Source organism: Haemorhous mexicanus, chromosome 34 (assembly GCF_027477595.1).
Source record: "Haemorhous mexicanus isolate bHaeMex1 chromosome 34, bHaeMex1.pri, whole genome shotgun sequence".
Classification (NCBI taxonomy): Eukaryota; Metazoa; Chordata; class Aves; order Passeriformes; family Fringillidae; genus Haemorhous; species Haemorhous mexicanus.
In genome coordinates this window covers 381,209-405,199 of record NC_082374.1, presented here as the reverse complement: position 1 = coordinate 405,199, position 23,991 = coordinate 381,209, and the positions used below count along the sequence as shown (strand labels likewise).

Below are 23,991 nucleotides of genomic sequence, written 5' to 3'. Positions count from 1 at the left end.
TGATTTCTGGGGGGTTTTCCCGGGTTTTCCCGGTTTTCCCAGTTTTCCAGGTGAGGGGCCAATTCCGGGAATCGCTCCCGGCTCTGGAGCGGGTCCGGAGCCGCTTCCTGACGCGCCCGGGAGGCGAAGGGAGGGGGACAGAGGGGAGGGAGGGGACAGGGGCACGGAGAGGCCACAAACGGGGCTGGGGGGGACAGGGGGGACGCTGGGAGGACACCCCAGGGGACACCCGGTGACAGGGGGACACGGGGGCGATCAGGAAGAGGCCGGAGGGGACAGGGGCCGCTGGCGGAAGGTGACAATGGTGACAATGGCACGAGGGGGCGCTGGCACCGGGCCACGTCCTGCGGGGGGAAGGTGGGGGTGGCACGTCCTGTTGACTCGGAGCTGGCAGTGTTCGTGTCCCCTTTGTCCCTGCCCCGACCCCCGCGCTCCTGTCGCGTCCCTCCCCGCTGTCCCTGCCATCTCTGTCCCCCAGCTATCCCTGCTCCATCCCGTGTCCCCCCCGTCCCCATTCCCCCAAGTCCTTGGAGGTCCATCCCAGTGTCCCTGTCCCCCGTGTCCCTGTGCCTCCCGTGGCCTCCAAGCCCCGGCCAGGGCCGCAGGAGGCTCCCGGCATTCCCGAAATTCCAGGGACAAGGACAATCCACGGGAGTGGCGGTGGCGCGGCCGCGGGGAGGGGACTGTGCCCTTCACGGTGGGGATGTGACACCCACGGGCTGCAGAAGTGAAAGCCCGGGCTGTGACAAGTGTCACCGGCCTGTCCCCCCCTGCAGCCGGCCTGGCGGTGACAGGAGGGAGGGTGGGCCGGGCTGGGTGCCACCACCGGGGCACTGGGGACACCGTGGGACACCACGGGACATCAGGGATGGGTGTCCTGGGGCTGGAACCGTCCTGGGGACACCCTGGGGGCATCAGGGATGTTCCCACGCTTCCAGGAGTGACAGAAAATCCCCTGATGTCAAAAAGCGACAGAATAGAGGAAGTGGCAGCCCTGGTGACACCGGGGCCCAATGGTGGCCTCAGGAGCCACCCCCGGGGGGGTGACAGGCGGGTGACAGGCAGGTGACAGCCCCGTCACGAGCTGGCCGTGGCACATCAGGGCTTGGGGGCTCAAAGCTGAGACCCCCCCCCGGTTTTAAGGCACAGGGTGGGACCCCAGGGGTGACAAGGAGGGGACAAGGGGGACGTGGCAGGAGGGAAAGAGGGGCAGGAAAATTGTCCCATCCCGGGACGGGGGACAGGAAAATTGTCCCCATCCCGGGACGGGGGACAGGAAATTGCCCCGCGGTGGGGCAGGAGAGGCCGGAGCCCTCCCCGGGCAGCCCCTCCAGCCCCGGTGGGTCCCGGCGCGAAGTCCCCGCAGTCCCGGAAATCCCCGGGGGCGGGACGGCAACGGGCCGGGATAAAAGCGGCGGCGCCCCGAGCGGGACGGGCCGGGACGCGGCGGGAGGGCAGACAAACAGACGGAGAAACAGAGGGACGGACACAGGGACGGGGGGTGCGGTGCGCACCTAGAGCCAAGCCCGAGACCCCGACCCGGACGGAGCGGGAACAACCCCGAGGGAACCATCCCGGAGAGCCCGAACCGAAACTTCCCGGGGAGCCCGAACCGACCCACCCGGAGAGCCCGAACCGACCCTTCCCGGGGAGCCCGAACCGACCCACCCGGAGAGCCCGAACCGAAACTTCCCGGGGAGCCCGACCGACCCACCCGGAGAGCCCGAACCGAAACTTCCCAGGGCCGGACCCGCACCGGATCCAACCCAGAGACCCTGAACCCCCCGACCCCCAGCGCTCCCCGCCCCCGGTGTTCCCGGCGCATCCCGGCGCTCCCGCGGGACCGGGAGCCGGCGTGGCCCCCGCAGGACCGGGAGCCGCCGTCCCCGCCGGGATGGTGGCCCCCGCGCTGCTGGCGCTGGCCCTGGGCGCCCTGGGTGTGGTGGCAGGTGAGGGGACACCGCGGGTGGCACCGGGCGGGCGGGGGGTGCCGGGGACCGGGCGACCCCCGGGGCGCGGGCGCGCGCGGTCCCCGTGTGTCACCGCTTGTCGCCGGTGTCGCCGCGCCCCGGCTGCCGGTGGCAGAGCTGTCGCAGCCCCGCCGTGCCGGGCCGCTGCCCGCCGCCCGCGCCGCGGATGGAGCGGGGAATTTTGTTAATTCTTGCGAAATCCATAGAAAGCCAGCGGGATTTTTCTTCGTCGCTCCCTCCCTGCGTTCCCGAGGCCATTCCGGGAAAGGGAGGGGACGGTTCTGCTCAGGGGGCCGGAAGATCGCGGCCCTGCCGGGGAATCCCCCGGCCCGGGGGGCTTCCGAGGGCCCGCGGGGGCTTCCGAGGGCCGGGGGGGGCTTCCTCCGCATTTTTGGGATTTCCTCTGCACTTTTGGGGGGCTTCCTCAAAATTTTGGGTTTTTTTTTCTCTGCTTCCCCCGCACTTTGGAGGCTTCTCAGTCACCCTGGGGGGTTTCCTCTGCTTCCTGGAGGAGCTTCGTCCGAATGTTGGGGGCTTCCTCAGCACCCCGGTGACCTCGGCTGGGAAACACCGAAATTCAGGGATGAGGATGAGCCTGGGAGTCTTTCCCCCGAAAACTTCTCGGGGAATTGGGAATTCCTGGCTGGGGAAGCTCCCTTAGGTGCACAAAGGACCCCCAAACCCCCCCCAGGACACCCGAGATTTCTGGATTCCTCTCCGGGAGGCGCTCAGGGGTAGCTGGATCCGATTTTTGGAGTTTTGGCCCCAGTGTGGGTCCAAGTGTGGAATTCTGAGGGCAGGGCTGGGGCTTTGTCCTGATGGATAAAGGGTGGGAAATGGATGTATTGACAGGAAAATGAACCAATTGTTAAGGTAAATCTTTAGACAAAAGGGTTGAGTCAGAATTATTTGCTACGTGGGATAGAAGGTAAAATTACTAATATGGGATGGGATGGAATTTTATAGTGATTTTACATTGATTTAAATCTGATTTTATAGGGATTTTTAGGGATTTCACTGGGATTTAGTTCAGGCCCCTTTCACCACAGCCCCCCCAAACTGCCCCACCCCATCCGGGGGCTCTTCTCCTGCTGTTTCCTCCCATTTTCCCACTATTTTCTCCCATCTCCCCCATTTTCCCACTGATTTCCCCCATTGTTTTCCTGCTGTTTTCCCCGTTTTTCCCCGTTTTCCCACCACGGCTCACCCCAGTGTCCCCTCCCTGTGCCAGTGCCCCCCGAGGGTCCCCTCGTGTCCCTGTCAGCCCCGGAGCCGAAGCCAAAGGAGCCGTTCAACGTCACCTGCAGCGTGGGACGCGCCGTCCCCGTCACCAACATCACCATCACCGCCAGCAACCGCACCTGGCCTGTGACACCGAGCCAGGACGGCCACCAGGCCACCGCCACGGTCACCGTCACCAAGGAGGGCAGTGTCCAGCTGGGCTGCACCGTCCACGTGGGCAGCAGGAAGGTCCAGACCAGCACCACCATCCAGGCCTACAGTGAGTGACCGCGCCAGGCCGGGGCCGGGCGGGGCCGGGCAGGTGACACCGCGGTGCCACCAAACCCCGCTGTCACCCGCAGATGTCCCCATGCCGCTGCTGGACGTCACCAACACCACCATGGCTGGCATGGAACTGGAGGGAAACTGCTCCCTGCCGGCCGATGCCTTCAGTGACATCCAGGTGAAGGCGCAGGCCCGTAACAGAGACCTGGGGGATTTTCAGAAGCCCCCGGTGCCCTTCAGCGTGCAGGTGCGGGAGGAGGACGCGGAGCGGGGGCTGGAGGTGACCTGCGTGGCCGAGATGAAGCCCTTCACCCCGAGGAAAAAATCCCAGCGGATCCGTGTGCTGGGTGAGAGCGCAGCCGCCGCCTTCCCGACGGGAATTCCGGCCCGTGTGCCAGCTTTTCCTGGTCCTTATCTCTCCTTTTCCTGGTCCCCATCCCTCCTTTTCCTGGTCCTTATCCCGGCTTTTCCTGGTCCTTATCCCTCCTTTTCCTGGTCCTTATCCCTCCTGGCTTTTCCTGGTCCTTATCCCAGCTTTTCCTGGTCCTTATCCCTCCTTTTCCTGGTCCTTATCCCTCCTTTTCCTGGTCCTTATCCCTCCTTTTCCTGGTCCCCATCCCTCCTTTTCCTGGTCCTTATCCCTCCTTTTCCTGGTCCTTATCTCTCCTTTTCCTAGTCCTTATCCCTCCTTTTCCTGGTCCCCATCCCAGCTTTTCCTGGTCCTTATCCCTCCTTTTCCTGGTCCTTATCCCTCCTTGTCCTGGTCCTTATCCCTCCTTTTCCTGGTCCCCATCCCTCCTTTTCCTGGTCCTTATCCCTCCTTTTCCTGGTCCTTATCCCGGCTTTTCCCGCAGTCAAACCACGTCTGGACATCGAGCGCTGCCCCCCGCAGCAGAACTGGACGGAGGGGCAGGAGGGGATCCTGACCTGCAAAGCCACGGGCACACCTGAGCCGCAGGTGAGGTGTTCCAAGGACGGGAACTCCCTCGAGCCCGGGATGGCGCATCCCGCCGACCGCGCCCACGCCGGGACCTACCTGTGCCGGGCCACCAGCGAGCTGGGGACGGCCGAGCGCAACGTCACCGTCTGGGTGCAGTGTGCGTGAGGGCTCCGGGGCCTCGGGGCTCTTCGGGATATTTTGGGTTCTTGGGGGTCTTTGGGGTTCTTGGGGGTCTTTGGGGTTTTTGGGCTCCTGGGGGTCTTTGGGCTCCTGGTAGTCCTGGGGGTTCTTTGGGATATTGGGGGTCCTGGGTGGTCTTGGGGGTCTTTGGGGTTCTGGAGGTCTTGGGGGTCCTGGGTGGTCTTGGGGGTCTTTGGGGTTCTGGAGATCTTGGAGGTTCTGGAGGTCTTTGGTGTTCTGGGGGCCTTGGGGGTCTCAGGTTCTGGAGATCTTGGAGGCCTTTGGGGTTTTTGGGCTCCTGGTGGTCCTGGGGGTTCTTTGGGATATTGGGGGTCCTGGGTGGTCTTGGGGGTCTTTGGGGTTCTGGAGGTCTTGGGGGTTTTGGGCTCCTGGTGGTCCCGGGGCACAGCAGCCCCCTCCCCACTGACCCCGGTCCCATTTCCGCGCAGACGACGACTCGTTCCCGCTGCTCCCGGTGCTCCTGGGGGCGCTGCTGCCGGCAGCCGCCCTCCTGGGCCTGATCGCTTTCCTCCTCTACCGCTACAACACCAAAATCGGCGAGTACTGGCTCTGGAAGCGGCAGCCGCCGCCGGACGCGCAGCCCCTGCGGTCCCCGGGCAGCTCCGCGGCGGCTGCGGCCGCTCCCAACGGATCCGCGGCCCCGTAGGCGGGGAGAGGCCGTGGAGCGGCCGGGAGCCCTGCCCGTCCCTCCGCCGCGGCCACCGAGGGGACAGCGACAGCGGGGACCGGCCAGAGCCCGCGCGGTGGATGCGGCTCCCAGGCTGGGATGGACTGGGATGGACTGGGATGGACTGGGATGGCGAGATCCGGCCGGGCCCCGGCGAGGATCTCCGGGGTTCGCTCCAGATTTTATCCCTCGAGTGTTTTTTGGGGTGGATTTGGTGACTTGGGAGGTCTCGGAGCTCAGGGCGGAGCGTCCGGGTTGAATCGCCGGGATTTCGGTGCTGGCGGGAGGACAAGGAGCAGGAGGGAGGGGACAGAGAGGCGACAGTGACACGTCCCACCAATAAACGCTGCAGGTGACATCCACAGGGGACCGGACTCTGCAGTTCCGGGGGCTTTTCCAGGAGCCCGGCCGGGGGGCGGCACTGGGGGGTGACCGGGCCGTGCCCACCCGCAGCCCGGCCCAGCGGGGACATTTTCGGTGTCCCGGTGTCCCCAGACCGCCCCCCCCGCCGCTCCAGGTGCTCCCGTCTGTCGCTGTCGCTTCGCCCACGCGCGGCCCGGAGCCGCCCACGCGGGGAGGGCTCTGGGGGCGTTCGGGGAGGGGCTCGGGGAGGGTTTTTGGGGGGGGGGAGGGGGGTTCGTGAAGCGCCGAGCACCGGGCGGGGGTGGGGGGTCCACGTGGGCGGGGGGAGGAGCAGCCCCGCGGGACCGGCGGCGCGCGCGGCAGCGGAGGAGCTGCCTTCGGCCTCAGCCGCCTCTTCCCCATCCTCCTCTTCCTCTTCTCCCTTCCCCATCCTCCTCCTCCGCTTCATCCCCATCCTCCTCTTCCTCTTCCCCCTCCGCCCTCCCAGTCGCCTCCGTCCTCCTCCGCTTCATCCCCCTCCCCATCCTCATCCTTCCCCTCCTCGCCGTCTCCATCCTCCTCCGCTCCATCCCCGTCCCCATCATCCTCCTCCTCCTCCTCCTCCCCTTCCTCCCCACCCTCCTCCTCCTCCTTCTCTCCCGATGGGCCCCCCCGGCCCGGCCACGCGGCTCTTGCCCCCCCTCGTTCTGGCGCTCGCAGGTAAAGGGGGGGGGGGACCCTCCAGAATGGGGAGGGGGCGTCTCTGGGGATCCCAAAAAACAGCGACCATTAAAGGGGGGGGCGGGGGGGGAGAGCCCGAAATCAGCAGCGACTTTTATTGGGGGGGGGTACAAGACCCTGGGGACTCCTGGGAGTGGGAGGGACCCCCAGAGACCACCCCCAAAACACCACAGAGGCCCCTTTAGTGTTGGGGGGGCACACAGGGACCCCCAACCCTATAGTGGGGACCCTTAAAACTGGGGGGGGGATGTCACACGCAGGGACCCCCAGGAGCCCAAAATCAGAGTGACCTTTAGGACTGGGGGGTTGGGGACACACGGGGACACCCCCAGGACCTCGGCAGTGGGGAGGGGGTCTTAGTCCAGGTTCACCGGGGTCCCCCCAGCCCGAACTGGGGGAACTGCCCGTGGTGGGGGTCTCGCAGGGGTCGCCCGGGGCACCTTCACGGTGGTGGCCTGGCCGCGGGTGGCCGTGGTGGCCTTCGGGGGCTCGGTGACCGTCAACTGCAGCCGCAGCGCCTGCCCGGGGGACAACGCCACGCTGGGGCTCGAGACCCCCCTGCCCGCGACCCCCGGGCCCGGGGGGCTCCGCTGGCAAAGCTTCCGGCTCCAGAACGTGTCCCAGTGGAGCCCCGGCCCCGTCACCTGCTCCGGCCGCTGCGGCGACACCGAGGCCAACGCCAGCGCCGGCGTCCTCGTCTACCGTGAGTGCCGGGGACCTCTTGGGGACACCGCGGGGACACCGAGGGGACACCCGCCTCGTGCCGTCCCCAGAGCTGCCGGAGCGGGTGGAGCTGGAGCCGGTGCCGGCGGTGGCGGTGGGGGACAGCCGGAACCTGACGTGCCACGTGCGGGAGGTGGCCCCGCTGCGGAACCTGACGGTGACGCTGCGGCGCGGCGCCGAGACGCTGCGCACCGAGAGCTTCGGCGACGCCGAGGGCAGCGCCAGCGTGGCCGTGAGCCACCTGCTGACCGTCACCCGCGGCGACCACGGCCAGGACGTCACCTGCCACGCCGAGCTGTCCCTGCGGCCGCACGGGCCCCTGTTCGCCCGCGCCGCTGTCCCCGTCACGCTCTCGGTGTTCGGTGAGCGGCGGCCGTGGCGTCCTCGCGTCCTTGTCCCCATCTCGGTGACCTCACCCTCCCGGTCATCAGGACCCCGTCCCTGGCTCTGGGGACGCGTCCCGGTCCCGGTGACCCCGTGTCCCCGCCGGTGTCCCCGCAGCTCTCCCGGAGCCCCCCCAGCTCCAGGCCCCCGCCATCCTCGAGGCCGGCACCTCGGCCAACGCCAGCTGCCGCATCACCGGCGCCTTCCCGGCCGGCGACATCCGCGTCACCGCCGCGCTGGACCAGGAGCCGCTGAACGTCACGGCGGCGGTGGCCGGGGACACGGTGACGGCCAGCACGGCGCTGTCCCCGAGCAGCCCCGGCCCGCGGGAGCTGAGCTGCACGGCCGCGGTGGCCACGGCGGCACGGACGGCGCGGAGGCAGCTCCACGTTTACCGTAAGGCGCCGGGGGGCGGCGGGGGCACCGCGGGACCCCGAGATCCCCTTGGATCCACCCGTGGAACCTTCCCGCAGGATTCCCCGCGCCCACCCTGGAGCTGAGCCCGGCCCCGGCCGCGGCGGGCAGCGAGGTGACGGTGACGTGCCACGCCGGGGCCACCGAGCCGCCCGCGGCGCGGCTGCAGCTCCGCGATGCGGACGGCGGGGTCCTGGCCGAGGGCCCGCAGCCCCGGCTGCAGCTCCGGCTGCTGGCCCGGCGCGACGACGACGGCCGCGAATTCCGGTGCCGGGCCAGCCTGGCGGTGGGCGACATCGTGGTGACAAAGGACGCGGACGCGCGGCTGGCGGTGCTCTGTGAGTGTCGCGCCAGCCGCGGCCCCGCCCGCCCCTCCCGGCATTCCCCAAATCTCTCTTTTTCCCTCCAGATCTTCCCGAAATCCCGGCCAGCGGCTGCCCCGGCAACCGCACGTGGGTGCGGGGCGCGCGGGAAGCGCTGTCCTGCCGCGCCACCGGCAACCCCGCGCCCACCGTGGTGTGCGGCCGCGACGGCGTCGCCGTGGCCACCGCCGAGCCCGAGCCGGTGACCCTCTCCCGCGCGGGGACCTACGTGTGCAACGCCACCAACGCGCTGGGCACGCGCAGCCGCCGCGTCACCGTCCGCGTGGAGTGTGAGTGGCACCGGGGACGCCGCCGGGGCGCGGCCGCCGGGTCCCCTGGGTGGCCGCCGCGGTGACCGGGTGGCCTCTGTGTCCCCCCCCAAGATGAGCCCACGCTGTCCGAGTCGGGGTGTCCGGCACGCCGGGTCTGGGTGGAGGGGCAGCGGCGGGAGCTGGAGTGTCGCGCCGACGGGGACCCCCCGCCCAGCACGCGCTGTGCCCGCGACGGTGGCACCCGCGACGGCGGCACCCACCACGGAGGGGTCACCCGCGGCCGCGTGGTCACCCGGGCTGATGGCGGCCGCTACGTGTGCAGGGCCACCAACAGGCACGGGGTGGCCGTGCGGAGCGTCATTGTCACCGTGGAGTGTGAGTGTGACACCGGCGAGGGGAGGGGACACCGGGGTGTGCTGGGGCTGGGGATGCGGCGGGGACCGGGACCAGGGTGGGACGGGGATCTGGGGGGGGCAGGGATGCCACATCCATGCCTGGAATTCCAGAGCCGGGATGGATGGGATGGGGATGAGGATGGGGGTGGGGATGAAGCCGAGCCCGGCTGCGCTCGGACCGGTCCCGGCGGTGCCGGGGGCGCTCCCGGTGGCTCCCGGGAGGGTCAAGGTGGTCTCACGGGGGTCCCCCGGCCCCATCACCCCCCTCGCCGCCTCCCCCCGGTTTTCCAGACCAGCCGAGCCTCGGCGAGCGCGGCTGCCCCGAGCGGCGGCGGTGGCTGGAGGGGACCCCGGCCGAGCTGGGCTGCGCCGCCACCGGGAACCCCCCGCCCCGCGTCACCTGCGCCAAGCTGGGCGACCCCGCCAACGCCACCGAGCTGGGCGACAGCCAGGACCCCCCCGGGGCCACCCCCAACGTCACCCGCGCCCACGCGGGCACCTACCAGTGCCGGGCCACCAACGCGCACGGCTCCGCCGTCCGCAACGTCACCGTCGCCGTGGAGTGTGAGTGCGGGGGGCGATTTGGGGGGAAAACCCGGGGATTCGGGGCATCCTCAGCACCGGCCGCTGTCGCCCCGGCGCAGACGGCCCCGCCGGTGTCACCGTGCGCGTCCTGCCCTCCGCCAACGTCACCCGCGGCAGCGGCTTCACCGTGGACTGCGGCGCCGAGGGGGTCCCGGCGCCCACCTACACCTGGGCGCTGCCCCCCGCCCCCAACCTGCGCCTGGCCGCCGACAACCGCTCGGTCACGGTCACCGGGGCCACCACGGCCAACCGGGGCCTCTACACCTGCACGGCGAGCAACCGGCACGGCCGGCGGGCCGGGAGCGTCGTGGTGCGGGTGGACGGTGAGCGGGGGCGGGGGGCGCGGTGAGCGGCGGTGCCGGCGGCCCCGGCCCGGTGTCACCGGCGCCTCCCGCCCCGCAGAGAGCTGGCTGGCGCTGCTGGCGGCGCTGGGAGCGCTGGGCGCCTCGGCCGCGCTGGGGCTGGCGGCGGGCGGCGGGTACTACCTGAAGAGCACGGCGTGCAAGAAGGGCGAGTACAACGTGCGCGACGCCGAGGGCTCCTCCGAGGCCGCGTGCCTGCACCGGCACCGCGACCCCCGCGCCGAGGTGTTCGGCATCCAGCTGAGCCCGCCCTGACCGGCACCGGCACCGGCACCGGCCTGCCGGGAGCCCCAGAGCCGGCCCAGCGGGATTTGGGGTGGTTTTGGGGGGTTTTGGGAGCGCGAGGACGCCAAGGATTCCCCCGGAGGTGCCCCTTGGCACCGGCAGGGGCCCGGGGAGGGTCTGGCATCCGGCCCGCCCAGCCGGGACCGGGACCGGGACCACCCCCGTGGGGTTTGGGGACCCCCGGAGAGCCCCACCCGCCCCACCCCAGCGGTTTTTGGGGGAATTTTGGGGGGCACAGCGCCCAGGACCGAGGGTTCCCCCGAGGGTTCCCCCCTCCCTACCCCGGCTCGTGGGGAGGGGGTTTGGGGGTCCCCACAAACACCGCCCCACACACCTCGGGGATTTTGGGGCGATTTGAGGGGTTTGGGAGCCGCGCCGAGCGTGGCACAGGCACCACTCAGGGCTGGGTGCTCGGGGGGGGCACACCCAAAAATCGATCAATGAACGATCAATAATCGATCAATGAACGATCAATAAACGATCCCGTGCTCGCGGGGGTCGCCGCCCGCTGTCCCCGTGTCCCGGTCCCCCACGAGCCTCCCGGCCCGGCCACCTCCTTGTCTCCAAACCCCGCCCCCTGTCCCAAAACCACTCCCCTCCAAAGCAGCACCCAAATGAGCCCAATTAGTGAGTAATTAATGAGCCAACGCTCGTTATCCCAAATCCAGAATCCCGGGAATTTTTTTTTTTGGGGGGGGTCGCCCTGCCACCCCCCGGGACTGGACCCCCACCCTCCTTGGGGGCAGTTTGGGGACGTGTCCCTAAATGTGAGGGTGACCCTGGATGAGGGGGAATTAATTTATTTTTGTTGGGGGGGGTCCCCTTCCCTGCAGGGTCTGGGGGCTCCCTCCCCGGGGTCGGGGGGTTTGGGGTCAGGGGGATTTTGGGGTGTCCCCGGCGTTTGGGGGTTTCTCCTCGGGGTCGGTGGGGTTTGGGGATGTGTCCTCCCGGGTCAGTGGGTTTGGGGTCAGGGGGTTGGGGGTCCCCCGGAGGTCAGTGGGGTTTGGGGTCAGTGGGTTTGGGGTCCTCCCGGGGCTCAGGGGGGTTTTTGGGCTCAGTGGGGTTTGGGGACGTGCCCTCCCAGGTCAGTGGGGTTTGGGGTCAGTGGGGTTTTTGGGGTCCCCCCGGGGCTCAGGGGGGTTTGGGGTCCCCCCGGGGCTCAGGGGGGTTTGGGGTCCCCCCGGGGCTCAGGGGGTTTTTGGGCTCAGTGGGGTTTGGGGTTAGGGTTAGGGGGGTTTTTGGGGTCCCCCCGGGGCTCAGGGGTTTTTGGGGTCCCCCCGGGGCTCAGGGGGGGTTTTTGGGGTCCCCCGGGGCTCAGGGGGGTTTTTGGGGTCCCCCCGGGGCTCAGGGGGGTTTTTGGGGTCCCCCGGGGCTCAGGGGGGTTTTTGGGGTCCCCCCGGGGCTCAGTGGTGTTTTTGGGCTCAGGGGGGTTTTTGGGGTCCCCCCGGGGCTCAGGGGGGTTTTTGGGCTCAGTGGGGTTTGGGGACGTGCCCGTCCACGTAGAAGTTGCGTGTCTGGCGGGGCAGGGCGATGCGCGCCCCCTCCAGCGCGGGGCTGAGGCGCAGCTGGCAGCCGAGCCGCGAGTTCTCCTGCAGCAGCGGCGCCTGGTCCAGCAGGTCCTCCTCCCTGCACGGCACGGGCACCGGTAACGGGGGAACCGGGGCTACCGGCCCGCCCTGGGGCTCGGGGGGGCCCTTACCGCTCGTCCGGCGGCGGGAGCCGCTCCAGGTGCGGCTCGCTGATGTAAACGTGGCAGGTGGAGCAGGCCAGCGAGGCCTCGCAGGCGCCTGCGGGACCGGGACCGCCGTGAGCACCGGGACGGCACCGGGAACGCCCCGGGAGCACCGGGACCGCCCCGGGACCCCTCTCTCAGTATCGGGAACCTCCCGGAGCGCGCTTCCCCCCGTCCCATTCCCAGCCCCGCTTCCGGAGCGCGCACACCCCGTCCCATTCCCAGCCCCGCTTCCGGAGCGCGCACACCCCGTCCCATTCCCAGACCCGCTTCCCGTTCCCGTTCCCAGCCCCGCTCCCGTCCCCGTTCCCGGTCCCGACCCTCCAGCTCCAGCCCGTGCCGCTGCGCCAGGTGCAGCACGTTGTCACCGACTCTGCCGCGCACCGGCACCTGCCGCCCCTCCCGGTCCACGAAGACGACGTTAACCCTGGGGAAAGGGGGGGACACACGACACCGGGCTCAGCACCGGGACCCGGTTCCGTTCGGGCGCCGCCGCCCCGGGAGGGCGTTCCCGGTACCCACACGGCGGCCTCGGGCGCCTCGGCCGGGGCCCCGCCGCCGCTGAGGCTGCGGGAGACGCCCCGGAGCAGCCGCCGCGTCACGGAGCCGCCGCTCGCCGCCGCCATGGGCGCCGCCATGTTGGGCGCCACGTGACCGGCCCACGTGACCCCGCGGGGCGGGGCCGAGAGGGGCGGGGCCTGCGCTGGGTCCTAAAGCCCGGCCGCGGATTTGGGGCGAAATTGGGAAATTTGGGGAAAATCTGGGGGTTTTTGGGGTCCAGAGGGAGACTGGGGGGGGTCTGGCGCGAGGAGGGGCCCGCTCTGATGGGGAAGGGGGGTGCGGGTGGTATTCTGGGTGATTTTTTGGGGGTCCCTGCCCCAGTCTGGGGACACAGGACGAAAGGAGAGGGCATCAGAAATAACGAAATGACACCGAAATAACCCAAAAAAAGGGTGGGGGGTAGAGATATAAATAGAACTTTATTTTGGGGGCGAAGGGGGGGAGCGAGGGGGGTGGGGGGACACAGCCCCCCCCAAATCCCCCTGTACAGCAAAACCAGACAGTAAAAACACGGAAAAGAGCTCAAATCCTGGGAAATCTCCCGCCCCCCCCAAAAAAAAACAAAGGAGAAAGAAGGAAGATTTGGTTGATTAAAAAAAAAAAACCAGCATTAAAGTAAAAAGGCCGATTTTACCCCCAAAAAAAGTGTAAAACGGCAGCGGCTCCAGTTGTTAAAAAAAGGGAGAAACTCAAAAAAAATAAACAGCAAAAAAATCCACCCAGTGAAATGTTTAAAGAGAGGGATTGGACCCCACAGAGAGAAGGAAACCCCAAAAAAAGGGGAAAAACCCCAAAAGCGGGAATTCCCCCCAGAAAAGGCTGGGGGTGCCTGGAATTGGAATTTTGGGGGCCCCCACCCCAAAGCAGCAGTTAAGGCAGGGAGCGTCTCGGGGGGCTCCAGGGGCTGCTCTGGGCAGGGGGAGGCAGAAAAACAACCCCAAACATTTCGGGGATATTGAGGGGGATTCTCCCCAAATCCTTCAAGGAATGTCCAAAATCCTAAAATCGCTTAAAAGAAAAAAAAAAAAACAACAAAAAACCCCCAAAAAAGCTAAAAAAAAAAAAATAGAAAAAGGAAATTGTGATGAAAATAAAGCAAAAACCATGGCGGGGTTTGGGCAGGATTTATAGATTTTTGGGGATTTTCTTTTTGAGGGTTTTTGGGGGATTTTTGGGTGGGGATTTTTTGGGGAAGTTTTGGGAATTTTTTGAGATATTTTTGGGGATGTTTTGGGGGTTTTTTTTGGATTTTTTGGGGATTGTTTTGGATACTTTTTGGGATGTTTTGGTGGTTTTTTTGGGATATTTTTGGGAATGTTTTGGGATATTTCTGGGAATGTTTTGGTGGTTTTTTTGCGATTTTTTGGGGATTTTTGGGGGTTTTTTGGGGATATTTTTTGGGGATTTTTCGGGGTTTTTTGGGGGGATTTTTTTGGGGTTTGTTTTGGGGCTTTTTTGGGCTTTTCCTCCACTAAAATATCCTTTTTCTCTTCAGGTAGGAGTCGGCGTAGTGGCCTCCCAGGCCCTGGGAGTGCTGGCCCACGTAGGAGCCCTCGGGGCTGGGCTCGGGCGACGGCAGCAGGTGGGAGAAGCCCCTCTTGTGCCCCCCCAGGGGCGTCTGCAAGGAGAATTTGGGGTCATTTCGTGAGGGTTTGGGGCCTTCGGGAAGGGTTCCTGTCATTTTGGGGGCGTTTGGTACCTTGGGGTGGGAGCTGGGGGGAGCCAGGGCGAGGATGGAGTCGGAGCTCGGGGGGACGGCGACGGCCTGGGGGGAAACAGGAAAAACAAAAGGGGGTTTAGGGGGTTTGAAGGACTTTTAGGAGATTTTATAACAATTTTTAAAGGATTTTAGGGGTTTTTTAAGGTTTTAAGGGATTTTTAAAGGACTTTAAGGGGTTTTTAAAGGATTTTAAGGAGATTTTAAAAGGATTTTAAGGAGACTGCAAGGAATTTTCAGGGGTTTTAAGGGGATTTTGAGTGGATTACAAGGAATTTTAAGGAATTCTAAGGGATTTTAAGGGGAAAAAAGGTCTGGGGTGAAAATCATTAAGATTGAAGGGATTTTAGGGGATTTGAATGGGATTTTAGGGGACTTGGATGGGATTTTAGGGGATTTGGATGGGATTTCAGGGGATTTGGATGGGATTTTAGGGGATTTGAATGGGATTTTAGGGGACTTGGATGGGATTTTAGGGGATTTGGATGGGATTTCAGGGGACTTGGATGGGATTTTAGGGGACTTGGATGGGATTTTAGGGGATTTGGATGGGATTTTAGGGGACTTGGATGGGATTTTAGGGGATTTGGATGGGATTTTAGGGGATTTGGATGGGATTTTAGGGGACTTGGATGGGATTTTAGGGGATTTGGATGAGATTTTAGGGGACTTGAATGGGATTTTAGGGGATTTGGATGGGATTTTAGGGGACTTGGATGGGATTTTAGGGGATTTGGATGGGATTTTAGGGGACTTGGATGGGATTTTAGGGGACTTGAATGGGATTTTAGGGGACTTGGATGGGATTTTAGGGGACTTGAATGGGATTTTAGGGGACTTGGATGGGATTTTAGGGGACTTGGATGGGATTTTAGGGGATTTGGATGGGATTTTAGGGGATTTGGATGGGATTTTAGGGGACTTGGATGGGATTTTAGGGGATTTGGATGGGATTTTAGGGGATTTGGATGGGATTTCAGGGGACTTGGATGGGATTTTAGGGGACTTGGATGGGATTTTAGGGGATATGGATGGGATTTTAGGGGATTTGAATGGGATTTTAGGGGATTTGAATGGGATTTTAGGGGATTATTAACAGATATTTAGGGATTTAAGGGAAGAAGGGCAGGGGGCACTGCAGAATGTGGGGAGGAGTCTCACCTTGCTGAGGTGGCTCTGCTTGAGCCCAGCCTGGAGGCCGCTGGTGAAGTAGGAACTGGGGGATCCTGAGAAGAAGGGGGGCCCTGGGGGTCCCAGACCCCCCCTGTCCAGCCCCGAGGAGGAGGAGGGGGAGACCTGCAAGGGGAGCACGGGCAGATGCAAACCCCCCCCCCCCCAAACTGCCAAAACCCCCAGATTTCCCCCCAAAAATCAGGTCCTACCTTGTGCCTGCTGGGCCCGAAGCCCCCGAGGATGGAGCCGGCGTGGTCGCGGGGCTGGGGGAAAATCCGGGACCCCAAATCCTGCCCGGGGGAAATTGGGGGGTTTGGAGGGGGGGATCCCCAAATTCCCAGGAAAAATAGGGAGGTTTGGGGGGGTTTCTTTATTTCCCATGAAAAACAGGAGGGTTTGGGTGGTTTTCCCTCCAATTCCCATTAAAAATTGAGTTTTTGTATTGGAGGGAATTGGCGGAAATTGTTTTTCCCTCCAATTCCCTTAAAAAATGGAGGTTTTGGGGTTTGTTCCCCCCCTCATTTTCTGGAAAAACCAAGCTTCTCTAATTCCCAGGAAAAGCAGGGATTTGGGGGTTTTATCCCCAGTTTAAAACTCCCCAAATTTCCTGGTTCCAACCCAAAATTCCCCCTGACCGGGAAGTCCGCGGCGAAGGCGTCGGGCGGGGGGGTCCCCAAAACTCCAGGTTTCACCTTAAACCCTTTTCCTGGAAAAAATAAATGTGAGATTGGTTAAAAAGAGGGAAAACCGCCCCCCAAAAAAGGGGGAAATTTCTGGGAATAAAAAGGGAAATTTCTGGGAATAAAAAAGAAAATTTCTGGGAATCAAAAGGGATTTTCTGGGAATAAAAAGAGAAATTTCTGGGAATAAAAAAGGATTTTTTGGGAATAAAAAGGGAAATTTCTGGGAATAAAAAGGGATTTTCTGGGAATAAAAAGGGAAATTTCTGGGAATAAAAAGGGAATTTCCTGTGACTCACCTGCCAGGCCGGGCGTGGGCAGGAGGCTCTGCAGGTTCAGGTAGGGATTGAGGGGGATCCTCAAATCTTTGGGGGGCTCCCCCAGCAGAGAGACCTGGGGGGGAATTTGGGGGGGCTCAGGGAGGTCCTGAGGGGGTCTGGGGGATCCCAAAGGGGTTCAGGGGGGTCCTGGAAGGGTTTGGGGGATCTTGGGGTGATTTGGGGGCCCTTGGGGGGCTCAGGAAGCTCCCAGAATTTGGGGGTCCCATCCCAGAATTTTGGGGGTCCCACCCTGGAATTTTGGGGGTTGCACCCTGGAATTTTGGGGGTCTCACCCTGGAATTTGAGGAGGAAGCCCACCCCATTGTTATTGGAGGTCCAATCCCAGAATTCTGGGGTTCCCACCCCGGATTTCTGGGGGGCCCACCCCGGATTTCTGGGGGTCCCACCCCGGATTTTTGGGGGTCCCACCCCGGATTTCTGGGGGTCCCACCCCGGATTTCTGGGGCTGGGGAGTGCTCACCGTGGGGGCAGGGGCTCCGCCCTCGCCCTGCTGGGCTTTGGGGAGGGGTTTGGGGAGGGCTTTGGGGAGGGGTCCCAGCCCCGGGGGGGTCCCCGGGGGTCCCAGCGCCGCCTTCTCCTGCGCCAGGAACGGGGCCAGGACCGGGGACTTGCCGCGGGGCTGGGCCAGGTCCCCGGGCACGGGACCACCTGGAAAAGGGGAAGGGTCTGGGAAGGGGCTCGGAGCCAGCCTGGCAGCAGCTCCCAAAATGGAAACGTGGGGGGGATGTGGGAGCGGGGAGAAAATCGGGAAAAGAGCTCAAAACAGAGGGAAAAACAGGCGGGGCTGGGGGGACACACCAGAATCCCCCTTTTCCCACCCAGATCCTCCTTTTCCCCCACAAATCCTCCTTTTCCAACTAGAATCCCCTTTTTTTCCACCAGAATCCCCCTTTTCCCACCCAAATCCTCATTTTCTCAACCCAAATCCCCCTTTTTCCACTAGAATCCCCTTTTTTCCACCCAAATCCCTCATTTCCTACCCAAATCTCCCTTTTCTAACCCAAATCCCCCTTTTCCCACCCAAATTCTTCTTTTCTCAACCCAAATCTCCCTTTTCCAACCCAAATCTCCCTTTTCCAACCCAAATCTCCCTTTTCCCACCCAAATCCCCCTTTTCCCACTAAATCTGAGGTTTCCCATTTTTTGGGGGGAATTTTCCTCTCCCCAAATCCACACCCAGAGGGGAAAAGCCCCCAGGTGAGGCTCCAGGTGTGCTGGAATTCGGGGTTTACCTGAGGGAATCTCCCCCAGGAGCTTCCCAGGGGGCTGGGCCAGGGAGCTCAGCGGGGAATCGCCCAAAATTCCTGGTTTCTGGAAGGAAAAAAAGGAGGATAAAGCCCTGAAAAAGCAGATTATCCCTAAAAAAACCCCATGGAAGTGGATTATCCATTAAAAAATCCATGGATACCCCGGCCCCGGGTGGAAAGAACCTCGGGAAAGAGCAAAATTCCAGGGAAAAAAGCTGTGAAAACAGCGAAATTCCAGGGAAACCAGCGAAATTCCAGGGAAACCAGCAGAATTCCGGGAGAAATGTGGGAATTCCAGCCTACCTGGGCCTGGCTGTGCAGAGCCAGCTGGAGCAGAGCCGTGGAGAGTGCTGGGTTGGGCACCAGGGGAAGGGAGGGAGCAGCTCCCAAAATTCCTGCTGGGAACAGGAGGAGGAGGAGGAGTGGCACAGAAATTCCCGAAAATTGCCGTTTTTGCCCCGAATTCCCCGAATCCTACCCTGCTTGGCCCCCAGGGCCCCATGGAGCAGGGGGTTGAGCAGCAGCTGCAGCGAGGCCGGGTTCCCGAGGCTGCCCAGGATCTGCAGCAGGGTGGGCTCGGGGAGGAGCCCCTTGCCACGGTTCAGAGCCTTGGAAAGAGGGAAAAGGGATTTGGGGGAAAAGCGGCTGGGGGCTGCGGTTTGGGGTCTGGGGTTTGGGGTTTGGGATCTGGGGTTTGGGATCTGGGGCTTGGGGTTTGGGATCTGGGGTTTGGGATCTGGGGTTTGGGATCTGGGATCTGGGGTCTGGGGTTTGGGATCTGGGGCTTGGGGTTTGGGATCTGGGGTTTGGGATCTGGGGTCTGGGGTTTGGGATCTGGGATTTGGGGTCTGGGATCTGGGGCTTGGGGTTTGGGATCTGGGATTTGGAGTTTGAGGTTTGGGATCTGGGGTTTGAGATCTGGGGTTTGGGATCTGGGGTTTGGGGTTTGAGGTTTGGGGTTTGGGATCTGGGGTTTGGGGTCTGGGGTTTGGGGTTTGGGATCTGGAATTTGGGGTTTGGGATCTGGGGCTTGGGGTTTGGGATCTGGGATTTGGGGTTTGGGATCTGGGATCTGGGGTTTGGGATCTGGGGCTTGGGGTTTGGGATCTGGGGCTTGGGGTTTGGGATCTGGGGCTTGGGGTTTGAGGTTTGGGATCTGGGGTTTGGGGTTTGAGGTTTGAGATTTGGGATTTGGAGTTTGGAGTTTGAGGTTTGGGGTCTGGAGTTTGGGGTTTGGGATCTGCGGTTTGGGGTTTGAGGTTTGGGGTTTGGGATTTGAGGTTTGGGATCTGGGGTTTGGGATCTGGGGTTTGGGATCTGGGGTTTGGGGTCTGGGGTTTGAGGTTTGAGATTTGGGATTTGGAGTTTGGAGTTTGAGGTTTGGGGTCTGGAGTTTGGGGTTTGGGATCTGCGGTTTGGGGTTTGAGGTTTGGGACCTGGGGTTTGGGATCTGGGGTTTTTGATCCCGGAAAGATCAGGGTGATCCCAACAGGATCCCAGCTCTTGGCACAAGCAAAAGTCCCAAAAATCCCATGGCAAGGCAGGGAGGAAGAACAGGAGGATGAGGGTGAGGAAGGGGATGAGGATGAAGATAAGGATGAGGATGGAGACAAGGCTGAAGATAACGATGAGGATGAGAATGAGGAGGGTGAGGATGATGAGGATGAGGGTGAGGATGACAATGGTGATGATGATGACAGTGAGGGTGAGGATGAGGATGATGATGAGGATGACAATAGGGATGAGGATGAGGATGATGATGACGATGACAGTGGGGATAAGGATGAGGATGATGACGAGGATGACAGTGAGGATGAGGATGAGAATGACAATGGGGATGATGATGACAGTGAGGGTGAGGATGAGGATGATGATGACGATGACAGTGGGGATGAGGATGATGATGAGGATGACAGTGGGGATGAGGATGATGATGAGGATGACAGTGGGGATGAGGATGAGGATGATGATGAGGATGACAGTGGGGATAAGGATGAGGATGATGATGAGGATGACAGTGGGGATGAGGAAGAGGATGCTGACGAGGATGACAGTGAGGATGAGAATGACAATGGGGATGATGATGACAGTGAGGGTGAGGATGAGGATGATGATGAGGATGACAGTGGGGATGAGGATGAGGATGATGACGAGGATGACAGTGGGGATGAGGATGCTGACGAGGATGCAGCTGAGGGCTCACCGTGGCCTGCGCGGCGATCAGCGCGGCCAGCATGCTGCGGCCGGAGGGGCCGGGCGCGCAGAAGGACACACGGATGTGCTGCCCGGACAGGGGGAACCCGTCTGTGGCCAGCTGGGCTCGCTCGGCCGCCTCTGGGGACTCGAACTCCAGCACTGCAAAGCCCTTGGGCTGCCCGTCCTGCCCGTAGGCCAGCTGGGGACAGGGAGGGACAGGGGGACAGTGAGGGGACAAACGGGGGAAATCCCACCCAGACCCCCAAATCTGCCCCGAATCTCTGGATGCCACCAGTCTTCCTAAATGTGCCAGCCCCAAATCCTCCCCTCAGCCCCAAATCCATCCCAGATACCCAACCCCCTTCCTTCTCCCTAAATCCACCGTCCATCTCCTAATCCCTCCCTCAGCCCCAAATCCCTCCGGTCTCACTAAATTCCTCCTCCATCCCCAGACCCCAAATGCCAGACCCCAAACCTCCCTCTGACCCCACCTGGCAGAAGGAGGGCTCGCAGACCCCCTCGAACACTGCTCTCAGTCCCAGCAGGTCGCTGAAACCCCAGAGCAGCCTGTGCTCTCCTCTCCCTGACCCCAAATCCCCCCACACCCCAAACCCCAGACCCACCTGGCAGAAGGAGGGCTCGCAGACCCCCTCAAACACTGCTCTCAGTCCCTGCAGGTCGCTGGAGCCCCGGGGCAGCCTGTGCTCTCCTCTCCCTGACCCCAAATCCCCCCAGACCCCAAACCCCAGACCCACCTGGCAGAAGGAGGGCTCGCAGACCCCCTCGAACACCCTGCGCAGCGCCTGCAGGTCGCTGGAGCCCCGGGGCAGCCTGTGCTCTCCTCTCCCTGACCCCAAACCCCCCCAAACCCCAGACCCCAAACCCCAGACCCCAAACCCCAAACCCCAGACCCACCTGGCAGAAGGAGGGCTCGCAGACCCCCTCGAACACCCTGCGCAGCGCCTGCAGGTCGCTGAAGCCACGGGGCAGCCTGTCCACGCACAGGCAGCGCGAGTGCAGCAGCTCAGGGCTCAGCTGGGCCGCGTCCACCCAGTGCACGTGCAGGCTGCGGCTGCCCAGCCGCTTGCCCAGCAGCTCTGAGCGCGCCCGCGCCGCCGAGTCCTTCTTCATGAACTCCACGAAGCCGTAGCCCTTGGAGTGGCCCGTGGCCCGGCTGTAGACCAGGAAGCAGCGCTCCAGGCTGCCGAAGGGCCGCAGCAGCTCCTCGAACTGCGCCTGGCTCAGCAGGCGGGGCAGGTTGGCCACGCACAGCACGGCCTCCGTGGGCTGCAGCTGCACCCGCAGCGCGCGCTGCCGCAGCGAGCGGCCGTGGAAGCGCCCGACCGCCGCCGCCGCCTGCTCGGCCGTCAGCAGCGTGACGAAGGCTGGGACGGGGAGAGAGAGACGGGCTGGGAATGGGGCTGGGAATGCGCTGGGAATGGGGGGGGAATGGGGAGAAACGGGGCTGGGAATGGGGCTGGGAATGGGCTGGGAACGGGGCTGGGAACGGGGCTGGGAATGGGGCTGGGAACGGGGCTGGGAATGGGGCTGGGAATGGGCTGGGAACGGGGCTGGGAACGGGGCTGGGAACGGGGCTGGGAATGGGGCTGGGAATGGGGCTGGGAATGGGGGGGGGAATGGGGCTGGGAATGGGGCTGGGAATGGGGCTGGGAATGGGGCTGGGAATGGGGGGGGAATGGGGGGGGAACAGGGGAAACGGGGCTGGGAATGGGGGGGGAATGGGGCTGGGAATGGGGCTGGGAATGGGGCTGGGAACGGGCTGGGAACGGGCTGGGAACGGGCTGGGAACGGGGCTGGGAATGGGGGGGGAATGGGGGGGGAATGGGGGGGGAACGGGGAGAAACGGGGCTGGGAATGGGGCTGGGAATGGGGCTGGGAATGGGGCTGGGAATGGGGCTGGGAATGGGGCTGGGAATGGGGGGGGAACGGGGAGAAACGGGGCTGGGAATGGGGGGGGAATGGGGCTGGGAATGGGGCTGGGAATGGGGCTGGGAATGGGGCTGGGAATGGGGGGGGAACGGGGAGAAACGGGGCTGGGAATGGGGCTGGGAATGGGGCTGGGAATGGGGCTGGGAATGGGGGAAACGGGGGGGGGGGGGAACGGGGCTGGGAATGGGGCTGGGAATGGGGGGGGAGAAACGGGGCTGGGAATGGGGGAAATGGGGCTGGGAATGGGGGGAGGAATGGGGAGAAACGGGGCTGGGAATGGGGGAAATGGGGGAGAAATGGGGAGAGAAATGGGGAGAGAAATGGGGAGAGAAATGGGGAGAGAAATGGGGAGAGAAATGGGGAGAGAAATGGGGAGAGAAATGGGGAGAGAAATGGGGGAAACAGGGCTGGGAATGGGGGGAAATGGGGTTGGGAATGGGGGGAGAAATGGAGGTTGGGAATGGGGTTGGGAATGGGGGAGAAATGGGGAGAGAAATGCGATTGGGAATGGGGAGAAATGGGGCTAGGAAAAAGGGTTGGGAATGGGGGGAGAAATTAAGGTTGGGAATGGGGAGGATTTGTGGAAAAACGGTGTTTGGGAATGGGGAGGGTTAATGGAGAAATGGGGTTTGGGAGTGGGGAGGATTCCTCCAAAAAGTGGGTTTGGAAAAGGGGAAGGATGAATTAAAAAATAGCTTTGGAAATGGGAAGGATCCCTGGAGAAATGGGGTTTGGGAAAGGGGAGAATTCCTGGAAAAAGGGGGCGTGGGATGGAAAAGCATCCCCAGGTGGGAGCTGGGGGAGCATCCCAGGCTGCTCCCAGGGCTGCTCCTCACCCGTGCCCTTGTACTTGTCCACGAAGCAATACTTGAGCTCGTAGTCCTTCAGCAGCTCGTGGATATCCTGGAAAAAACCGGGATTTTCCATGGGAATGGGGGAAAAGAGAGTGGGGCTCACAGGGCAGGAGAGATCCTTCCCTTTCTCAAAACCCTTTTGCCAGGAATCCTTCCCCTTTTTTACACTAATCCTCCCTTTTCCCAAACCCCGTTTTCCCAGGAATTTTCCCTTTTCCCAAACCCCCTTATCCTAGGAACCCTCCTCTTTCCCACCTCCCCTTTCTGAGGAATCCCGGCGCTCCCGAATTCCCGGGAATTTCCGCTGGCCGCGGGATCCAGGCTTTATCCCAGAGTTTATTCCCTCGGGAGAGCCCGGGAAGCTCCGGCTCCTCCTCCTCCTCCTCCCGGACCGGCTCCTCCGGCTCCAGCCTTTGCCCTTCCCCAATTAATTCCCAACCTTCGGCCTCGGGGCGATGATTTCACGCCGGGACCGGGACCGACAAGGGAAAAACGAGCCCGGGGGGGCTGCGGGAATTCCAGGCGGATCTTTGGGGATTGCGGGTTTTGGGGGAAAAAAATGGGATTTGGAGGCAGAACAGGGAAAGGTTCGGAAGGAAGGAGAGATCCGGGAAGGATTTGGGGCTCCGGCCCCGCTTCCCCGCTCACTGCCCGCATTCCCGTTCCTCTTCCCGGTTTCCACTCCCTCCCCTCACCCCCGTTCTCCATTCCGTTCCCGGTTCCCCCCTCACCTGGTTGGTCACATCCGCCGGTAAGCCGCGGATCAGCACCTTCCGCCGGTTCCGGAACTGCCGCTCGCTGTGCTCCAGGCGGCTCCGCACCTCGGCCGGGTCCAACGGCGGCAGCTCCTCCTCGGGGGCCAGGCCGGGCCCCGCCGGTGGCTCCGCTCCGGGCCCGGGCCCGGCCCCGCTCACCGACAGCGCCGCCGCCATCTTGGCCCCGCCGCCGCCCGCCACGCCAACAACGCGCCTTCTCATTGGAGGAGGGGCCGGTCTCAAATATCCGAGGCGCGGATTGGGCGGCGCGGAAAAACACAGCGGATGAGCCAGCGGTTGCTATTGGACGGGAGGGAGGGCTCGTTGTGTCCGCGGCTGGGATTGGACAGTAGCGGGCGAGCCCCAAGATAGCTGATTCCTATTGGTTGGTTCCGTTGGACCGTTGAATACACCAAAACATCCCAAATAGAGACCCCAAAAAACCCAAATGGACCCCAAAATAACCCAAATAAATACCCAAAAATAACCCAAAATTGACACCCCAAAACAACCAAAATAGAGACCCCAAAATAACCCAAATAGACCCCAAATAACCCCAAATAGAGACCCCAAAAAAACCCAAATAGAGACCCCAAAAAAACCCAAATAGACCCCAAACAACCCAAACAGAGACCC

At 63.1% G+C, this 23,991-nt stretch overlaps 4 protein-coding genes across 7 annotated transcripts; 2 read left to right on the top strand and 2 right to left on the bottom strand.

Moving 5' to 3' along the window:
* The first annotated feature begins 1,170 nt into the window (after positions 1-1,170).
* LOC132340963 (intercellular adhesion molecule 5-like) lies at positions 1,171-5,646 on the top strand. The gene is made up of 5 exons (XM_059872219.1): positions 1,171-1,949; positions 3,202-3,471; positions 3,554-3,823; positions 4,331-4,573; positions 5,046-5,646. Exons 1-5 carry the CDS (start codon positions 1,895-1,897, stop codon positions 5,261-5,263), a joined length of 1,056 nt encoding a protein of 351 aa, XP_059728202.1. The 5' UTR covers positions 1,171-1,894; the 3' UTR covers positions 5,264-5,646.
* Positions 5,647-5,994: 348 nt separating this feature from the next.
* Positions 5,995-10,627, top strand: ICAM5 (intercellular adhesion molecule 5). Its single transcript, XM_059872254.1, has 10 exons — positions 5,995-6,346; positions 6,792-7,070; positions 7,141-7,452; positions 7,592-7,870; positions 7,948-8,226; positions 8,298-8,540; positions 8,634-8,897; positions 9,209-9,481; positions 9,562-9,825; positions 9,905-10,627. The coding sequence occupies exons 1-10, from the start codon at positions 6,289-6,291 to the stop codon at positions 10,117-10,119; spliced, it is 2,466 nt and encodes an 821-aa protein (XP_059728237.1). The 5' UTR covers positions 5,995-6,288; the 3' UTR covers positions 10,120-10,627.
* A 141-nt stretch (positions 10,628-10,768) lies between these two features.
* FDX2 (ferredoxin 2) lies at positions 10,769-12,554 on the bottom strand. 3 transcript variants are annotated; one of them, XM_059872246.1, is made up of 5 exons: positions 12,404-12,554; positions 12,202-12,308; positions 11,849-11,936; positions 11,595-11,775; positions 10,769-11,517 (listed from the first exon to the last, which is right to left on the bottom strand). In XM_059872246.1, exons 1-4 carry the CDS (start codon positions 12,517-12,519, stop codon positions 11,619-11,621), a joined length of 468 nt encoding a protein of 155 aa, XP_059728229.1. In that variant the 5' UTR covers positions 12,520-12,554; the 3' UTR covers positions 10,769-11,517; positions 11,595-11,618. The 3 variants fall into 3 exon arrangements, with proteins under 3 accessions (XP_059728229.1, XP_059728230.1, XP_059728231.1); XM_059872247.1 differs by having other exon boundaries at positions 10,769-11,555; positions 11,605-11,775; XM_059872248.1 differs by having other exon boundaries at positions 10,769-11,559; positions 11,608-11,775.
* Positions 12,555-13,658: 1,104 nt separating this feature from the next.
* On the bottom strand, positions 13,659-23,592 carry RAVER1 (ribonucleoprotein, PTB binding 1). Of its 2 annotated transcripts, none has more exons than XM_059872190.1 (14): positions 23,332-23,592; positions 22,583-22,649; positions 20,712-21,181; positions 19,804-19,995; positions 18,079-18,208; positions 17,904-17,998; positions 17,586-17,664; positions 16,814-17,001; positions 16,312-16,405; positions 15,968-16,038; positions 15,542-15,622; positions 15,321-15,455; positions 14,142-14,207; positions 13,659-14,060 (listed from the first exon to the last, which is right to left on the bottom strand). In XM_059872190.1, the coding sequence occupies exons 1-14, from the start codon at positions 23,575-23,577 to the stop codon at positions 13,914-13,916; spliced, it is 2,061 nt and encodes a 686-aa protein (XP_059728173.1). In that variant the 5' UTR covers positions 23,578-23,592; the 3' UTR covers positions 13,659-13,913. The 2 variants fall into 2 exon arrangements, with proteins under 2 accessions (XP_059728173.1, XP_059728174.1); XM_059872191.1 differs by having other exon boundaries at positions 17,904-17,995; positions 23,332-23,566.
* Positions 23,593-23,991: the final 399 nt, after the last annotated feature.

Excerpts from the sequence above, each read along its gene's own strand:
- ICAM5 (XM_059872254.1), top strand. The coding sequence starts at position 6,289 with ATGGGCCCCCCCGGCCCGGCCACGCGGCTCTTGCCCCCCCTCGTTCTG. Across the intron at positions 7,871-7,947 it reads GAGGCAGCTCCACGTTTACC|GATTCCCCGCGCCCACCCTG; the intron begins GTAAGGCGCCGG and ends ACCTTCCCGCAG. Across the intron at positions 9,826-9,904 it reads CGTCGTGGTGCGGGTGGACG|AGAGCTGGCTGGCGCTGCTG; the intron begins GTGAGCGGGGGC and ends CCCGCCCCGCAG.
- RAVER1 (XM_059872190.1), bottom strand. The coding sequence starts at position 23,577 with ATGAGAAGGCGCGTTGTTGGCGTGGCGGGCGGCGGCGGGGCCAAGATG. Across the intron at positions 21,182-22,582 it reads GGACAAGTACAAGGGCACGG|CCTTCGTCACGCTGCTGACG; the intron begins GTGAGGAGCAGC and ends TCCCCGTCCCAG. Across the intron at positions 16,039-16,311 it reads GCCCACGCCCGGCCTGGCAG|GAAAAGGGTTTAAGGTGAAA; the intron begins GTGAGTCACAGG and ends TATTTTTTCCAG.
- LOC132340963 (XM_059872219.1), top strand. The coding sequence starts at position 1,895 with ATGGTGGCCCCCGCGCTGCTGGCGCTGGCCCTGGGCGCCCTGGGTGTG. Across the intron at positions 3,472-3,553 it reads CACCACCATCCAGGCCTACA|ATGTCCCCATGCCGCTGCTG; the intron begins GTGAGTGACCGC and ends TGTCACCCGCAG. Across the intron at positions 3,824-4,330 it reads CCAGCGGATCCGTGTGCTGG|TCAAACCACGTCTGGACATC; the intron begins GTGAGAGCGCAG and ends CTTTTCCCGCAG.
- FDX2 (XM_059872246.1), bottom strand. The coding sequence starts at position 12,519 with ATGGCGGCGCCCATGGCGGCGGCGAGCGGCGGCTCCGTGACGCGGCGG. Across the intron at positions 12,309-12,403 it reads GAGGCGCCCGAGGCCGCCGT|GGTTAACGTCGTCTTCGTGG; the intron begins GTGGGTACCGGG and ends CCCTTTCCCCAG. Across the intron at positions 11,937-12,201 it reads GCACGGGCTGGAGCTGGAGG|GCGCCTGCGAGGCCTCGCTG; the intron begins GTCGGGACCGGG and ends CCGGTCCCGCAG.